Genomic DNA, 6,732 nt, shown 5'->3' on the forward strand with positions numbered 1-6,732 from the left:
CTGCGCGCTCGGCCGCGCACGCAGCCTGCTCCTGCCGCCCCCCGCGTGCGCGGTGAGAGCTACACCGGCGGAGGAGGATCCATGCAGCAGCAGCCCGCCGGCGACGGAGTCGGCGAGGAGGGGTAGCTCCAGTAGCAGCAGCCCGCTGCCGGCGGAGTCGGCGAGGAGGGCCAGCTCCAGCAGCAGTAGATCCAGTGGCGGCGTGCTACGAGACGGCTGGGGGAGCGCGACGGCCGTGGTGATATCGGGCCGCACGGCGGCCCCGACGCGCTACGGGACGACTGGCGGAGGACAGCGGCGGGTGGCGGGCGGCAACCACGAGGAGCTCGGAGCGCTCCGTGCGTTTATTGTAGTCACTGATATGTGGTCCACGGGCGGACGACGAGAGCGTCCGCTTTCGTCCGTTTCAGACGCATTTGTCGTCCAGAGTTGCTCCGCGTTTGAGGTCGGGCCGGACCTTTGCGGACAGCTTTGTCCGTTTAGGTACGCCTGTTGGGCCCTGTTTCGCCCCAAACGGATGTCCGCGGACGATTTGGGTCGCGCGCGGTGGAGTTGGCCTTAGATGCCAGGAGCTGTAAAAGATGTGTTTGATCAGGAGGCGCACGAATCTTGGCGCACATCTACCCTCTTCCTCCCTCCGTTATCCGTTCCGCCACTGTTCACTCCCGAGCCACTCCGCAGCCCTGCTCCAATGGCGCTGTGCCGGACGGCGCCCGCCAACTCCTCCTGCTTCCACCCCCGCGCCGTCGCCAGCTCGCCCTCCTCTCTCAGGTCAGCCTCCTCCTCCGTCTCCCTCCGCCGCCCCCTCTCCTGAAACCCTAGCTGACCCTCCCCAATCTTCTCGCCTCTGTCTCTGTTTCCCCTTTCGCAGCGTCGGCACCAAGGTCTTCGTCGGGTTGAAGGCCCAGACCAGGCTCGGTGAGCACGAAAACCGAACCAAACCGTTCGAATTTTACTCTGGGGTTCGTTCTTCCGGTGGCTGATTTCGGTTTTGGTGGCTGGATTGCTGAGCAGGCTCGTCCGAGTCGTCGTGCCCGAATGTCAACGCCCGGTTCTACACCGCCGTCAACCGGAGGGTCTCCCTGGGGTACGTGCGCGCGCGCCCATCCATATGCGTAGCCTCTGTTTTGCTTGCTGTATCGATATGTGTAGTGTGTTGCTGCACATTCGTCAGGTGTTTGTTCAGTCTCCATTTCGGGTGGTAGTTGACTAGTTTTACCTGCTGTGCTTGTTCATGTAATTATCGCTGTCTGCGTACGAATAGATGGATGATTGCGTCGAGTGGCTCTGTACATTAGTGATCTCTATCTATATAGCTTTCCGATGGATGTGGAATGTTCAGAATATGTTCATTTCATCAACAAAATTGTTTTCTGCACAAACCAAGATGAGAGCTTGTAACAGTCAAGTATCAACGAGATGCTTCTTCTGTTATTTTTTTTATTTTTTTGACCTGGTACTGTAGGGCAACCACCCCGCAACTCTTGCTTTTATTTCAACACTGTACAATAATTACAAAGTATACACACCAAAGGAAAAAACTAAGAGCTAGGAAAAAATACAAAGCTCACCTCAAGGTGGCAAGAAAGAAATCCATCTAAGAAGATTATCCTTATATTTAGCTTTAATCCTATGAGCTAGGAGAGAGATGTCATGAATGAAGCATGCTCTCCACCTTCTAAAGGAAGGCTTTATGTTCCTGAAGACTCTGTCATTTCTCACAGCCCAAATGTTCCAGCAAGCCAAGAAGACCACTTCTGCAAAGAATGGTTTTTGAAAGTCCCTTCTAGCAGCATATGCAATGACAGTCATATTATCACCATGCGGCCAGCACACTTGAAGATAATTCCAGACCCTGCAACTGTTATTGTTCATCTGTTATTGTTCTAGCTAGGTCCACACATTTGTTGACATTCATGGTAGCCGATTGTATCAGTAAATTTTTCTGTGGTTTGCTGGAAACATTGTTACCTTAAGCATGACAGTCTACTCATATTTACACATATTAGGTTGTCAAACAAAAGGGCTACCAGGGCACGTATTTCAATGATGCCTGTCGGCACACCACGGGTACCTTACAGAACACCTGGTGAAGGAACCTGGCAGTGGCTTGACATATGGAATGCTTTAGTAAGACCTTGCAATACCTAATAAAATGACTAATTCTGTTGCACCGGCGCCTAATTTTTATTTGCTGTATACAGTATCGTGAACGGATTATCTTCATCGGGGACACTATTGATGAAGAATTCAGTAACCAAGTACTGGCAAGCATGCTGTATCTTGACAGTGTCGATGACACAAAAAAGATTCTTCTATACATCAATGGTCCAGGAGGAGATGTAAGAACTCAACAACACTACCCTTGTGTTCTTGTTGGTTGGCCTTCTTTTATGTCACTTTTTTTTGGGTCCTGTTCTTGTGTCCCGTAAGTCGATCTTCTAAAGAATTCACAAACCAAGGTGATGTCCCCATAGTTTATATCTTGAAAAAGACAACTGGGTTGAACTGATCGGATCTAAGGGCTGCCAATTCTATTCTGTAGCTTAGTAAGTGAGTGATTGCCTGAACTTTAGTATCTTGTGCTGAGTTATACTGGGATGAACTGAGTGGATCTGACTGGTTGCCAATGCTACTCTGCAGTTTAGTGAGGGATTGTCTGAACCTTAGTATTTTGTTCTGAGTTGGGTATGCTGTCCTACTCTTATGGGACAAAACTGTTGCAAAAACTTGTATCGCTATGAAATGGAAATACTCATTCTGGAAAGAGAGAATCTCTATCGTGATAATCTTGGAGGAAAAATTAAGCGATGTCAGTATAACAAATATTGCAAATGTAGTCATTCTAATTGGTTGGAAAGCTCACTGGGAATTTAAGTTCATTGTAAATTGGTGCGGGCATGGCACCATTTTATTGACGGTGAGTCCCATCGATAAATGCAACAGGGATATTTTGTAATCCGTTTTTCAGTGTACCTTATGGCTTGTGATGTTTGTTTCAATGTTCCAAAATGGGTACAGAGCTACAAAAGCTTCTCCCCCAATAGCTAACCCAAATTTGCCAAGGAGAGCCTTTCTAATTTTTGTGTTCTCTACTGATATTGCAGCTTACACCATGCATGGCGTTATATGATACCATGCTAAGCCTAAAGAGTCCAATTGGTACTCATTGCCTGGGCTTTGCATTCAACTTGGCAGGATTCATTCTTGCAGCTGGTCAAAAGGTATTGGCACTTAAATACCAACTTCGTTCTGGAACTTGTTTGGTTCTTTGTGCCTGCTATAATGCTTGTTTTGCTGCTCTTTTATACTACTATGTAGGGTTCACGTACGGGTATGCCTCTTTGCCGTGTTTCACTTCAGTCACCTGCTGGAGCAGCTCGAGGCCAGGTCTGGGCATAGCAGAAGCTTACTGATCAGTTTGTTGTTAAAAATCCCTATGGTTTACAGTTATTATTGTTATTGCTGAAGTGCCTTATCGAACACTTCTTTTGTCCTACAGGCTGATGATATAGAAAATGAATCAAACGAACTTAATCGGATCAAGAACTATCTTTATGGCAAGCTAGCAGAACACACGGGCCATTCTGTTGAAAAGGTCAGCATTTTCTGTCGCATGTTGCAGTCACTTTCTCCCTCATCACCTGCAGTTATACTTAGCTTTCAGTTACTGTCGAAACCCCTTTTAGCGTTTCCTGCTTACTTTCACTATGTGTAACTAGGCTTTGATTTGTTCTTGTTTTCTCCTATATCATACTAACAAGAATAATCTGATGTGAAATGCCATATTTCCAGTTTCCCTATAAGCGCACCATTCTCATGATTCAGCAAGGTTGATCTCTGAAAGTATAGTCCTAGCTGCATTCCTCTCATCTCAAGTATTTGCTTACTTTGGCAGGTTCATGAGGACCTATCGAGGTCGAAGCGCTTTGACGCCGAAGGAGCCCTCGAATACGGGATCATCGACCGTATCGTCAGGCCTTCCCGGATCAAGAAAGAGGGCGGCTCGACCACCGGTCAGAAGAAGGAGCTGCGGAATCTGGGACTCGGCTAATCTTTAGATGTCAGCGCACCAGAGTTAGCCGTAGACCGCCACAGTTTTTCCACGTCTAGTCCTGCTTCGAAATCTCGACGCTTCCTTTCATCGGTTCATGCGGATGTACGAGATTTAGCTTGTCTCTCCGGTATCCCCAGACTTTTAAGACAGAGCGATAGCACACTGAGAAACGCCGCGCACGTTTGATGATTTCGCGCGACATTAATGTTCTTGTTGAGTCAGTGGTCCGGCAAGACGCTGTCTGATACTAGTTTTTGTTTATTTTATTTTATTTTGCGGGAATTTCTGATAGTTGGTTGCCGTCTTTCTTTTCCTTATCTTCTCTTCAGGGAGGTTGCGGCGGGCTGTCTGAAGCTTTGTTTTTTGATCTTTCAGGGAGGGCGCTAGTCGTGGCCTGCCTGCAACATGCTAACTGCCAACTGATACTCTCACCGTGTATGCAGATTATAGTAGTGGTGGAACGCAACTGTCGCTGGATAATTGAGGAGCGGTGGTAGCGAGCGTGGACGTGAGAGACCAGGAGGAGCGAATCGCCGATGCCTTAGCTGTGGAATCGCTCGCGCCAATGATTGAAATGATTGTACTGTCTATCAGGTGCCCACGTTTGGTCAACCGCTTGGAGGGCTATCATTGGGCTTCCATTGGGGCGGCAAGGCAAGGCGACCAGAGCTGCAAGCTCTCGGCCGGCGGCCCTGGAGACAGGCCACCTTACGGTTCTACGCGTAGAATAAGTAGATGATGATGATGATCTGATGATGGTGATGATTGGTGGGTGAAGATCGGTTGGTTGGTTCCCGGTGCAAGCTCAGATAGATGCACGTATAAAAGGAAACATGCAATTGCAATCATGCATGATTGGTAGCATGTCCTCTACATACATGATACTCCGTACATACATGGCTGTCACAGAAGGGTGCGGTGCCGGTGAGAAACGCCGTGCCGCCAATCTCGGCAGCCCGACGGATGGATCGACGACCGACATGTCTGTGAACAGTTATTACTCCCTCCGTCTTACTGGTATAATATAAGAGTATAATATAAGATCTTATTACATCTGATATGTGAGTATTTGCCACCGAAAAGGTCAACTGGTACCATCTGCCCCAAGATCACATGAAGCGTACGGCGTAGTATATGCAGAAAAAGAAGCCGGACGCCGAGCTCCTGCGCTGTTCCCACGGTACGTCCACAAGTGCTACGACCCGGCCGGGGCCTGGGAGCTTCCTTGGCTCGGTCGGTCGGTCGGTCTCAGGCTGGAGCGCAGCAGCCACTGTTCGTCGGGGCGGTGATCCGTCCATGCGCGCCTACATGGATCGATCGGTCACTGGCATACGCGTGCGTGAGGCGTGTGCCAGTCGCGGCAGAAACTTCCCAGAGAGGTAGACGGATGGCACCCGACGAGCGTGGGTCGCGCACGGAGGAGAGCATCGATCCGTCATAGTATGAGCATGTCTAGTATCTACTCCCTGGTCTCATAACGTAAGACGTTTTTTTGACACTACACTATGTCAGAAAACGTCTTACATTCTGGGACGGAGGGAGTACTTCTATCAGGTGCGTGCGAGATCGTGCGGCGTGCGGGCAGCTGACCAGCTGTTGGCAGGGGTGGCGGTCGATCGGTGGAGGCCTTGCTCTGGCCGAGCGGCGCGGCAGGGCCGGTGGTCGCCCGTCGCGCAGCACGCCAGGCATGAGGCATGGCCGGTGGCTGCTCTGCCTCTGCGGTTCAGGGGAAGGATCGCCGGATCATCGACGGAAGCGACAGGTCACCCTTCCCCTGCCTTCGATCTGGGCGCCTGGTCACGCACGCACGCAGGCGATCGGGCGGGCCGGTGGTTGCCATGCCCTGGCATGGCAGTTGTTGATCGCGCGCGCGCCCGCGTCTGAGCACGCACGACAAAGATTCGGTCGCCCCGCCGGCTGGCCCCAACCACCGGAAGGACGACACGGCCCCTGGCTGAGCCGAGCACGCACGCGCCGCGGGATGGCTGGCGCTGTCGGCACGACATACGACATGCGTCGCCGCCGGCGGCCTCACACACACACACACACACACCCGCACACACGACCGAACGGAGTGGTATTCGGTCGATATATATAAAAGAAAAACTCAAATGGCAACTTTGGCCCATCCTCACGTTCCCCGTCTTCATCATCTTCTACCTAGCTAGCTCGCCCACGAACGGGCGGAGCCAAAGTTCAACCGGCCGGAACAGGTCACGGCCGCCCAGCAAGAGCCGAGACCGATTACATGGCAAAAATCTTGGACCTCTTTTTTTTCTTTTCTGCAAGAAAAACTTCTGACACATTTGTCATCTGTCATGGCACTACAAGGAGCAGGTCCTCTCTATGGTTCCAAATGTTGAATTTAGCCAAAGGGTCGTTTGCGTAAAAATATCAACAACATGCACGATTGAAACATGTATCATGCCGCAAACTAAGCCTACCCTAGAAGGTTAGGTTTCTCGTGGTGGAACAAGCCCACCCAGACACATATGCTCCCATATTTTCTGGATCTGTTTCTGTAGGTTGAGCTAGATGGTTCCCTTTAATTATCTTGGCCATCCATTTTTGCATCGTGATCCGTACAGACACATTTGTGTTTTTTGTTTCTCTCAAACGAAATAACATATAAACTTCAAACTTTGCAGGACAACAAAACATTCTAACCACAAGGT

The 6,732-nt window shown here is 50.1% G+C and overlaps 1 protein-coding gene across 1 annotated transcript; it reads left to right on the forward strand.

The window, feature by feature from the left end:
* The first annotated feature begins 600 nt into the window (after nucleotides 1–600).
* On the forward strand, nucleotides 601–4,348 carry LOC109735037 (ATP-dependent Clp protease proteolytic subunit-related protein 2, chloroplastic). Its single transcript, XM_020294229.4, has 9 exons — nucleotides 601–771; nucleotides 872–918; nucleotides 1,015–1,087; nucleotides 2,010–2,130; nucleotides 2,205–2,342; nucleotides 3,108–3,224; nucleotides 3,322–3,390; nucleotides 3,503–3,598; nucleotides 3,899–4,348. The coding sequence occupies exons 1-9, from the start codon at nucleotides 692–694 to the stop codon at nucleotides 4,052–4,054; spliced, it is 897 nt and encodes a 298-aa protein (XP_020149818.1). The 5' UTR covers nucleotides 601–691; the 3' UTR covers nucleotides 4,055–4,348.
* Nucleotides 4,349–6,732: the final 2,384 nt, after the last annotated feature.

Source organism: Aegilops tauschii, chromosome 7, assembly GCF_002575655.3.
Source record: "Aegilops tauschii subsp. strangulata cultivar AL8/78 chromosome 7, Aet v6.0, whole genome shotgun sequence".
NCBI lineage: Eukaryota > Viridiplantae > Streptophyta > Magnoliopsida > Poales > Poaceae > Aegilops > Aegilops tauschii.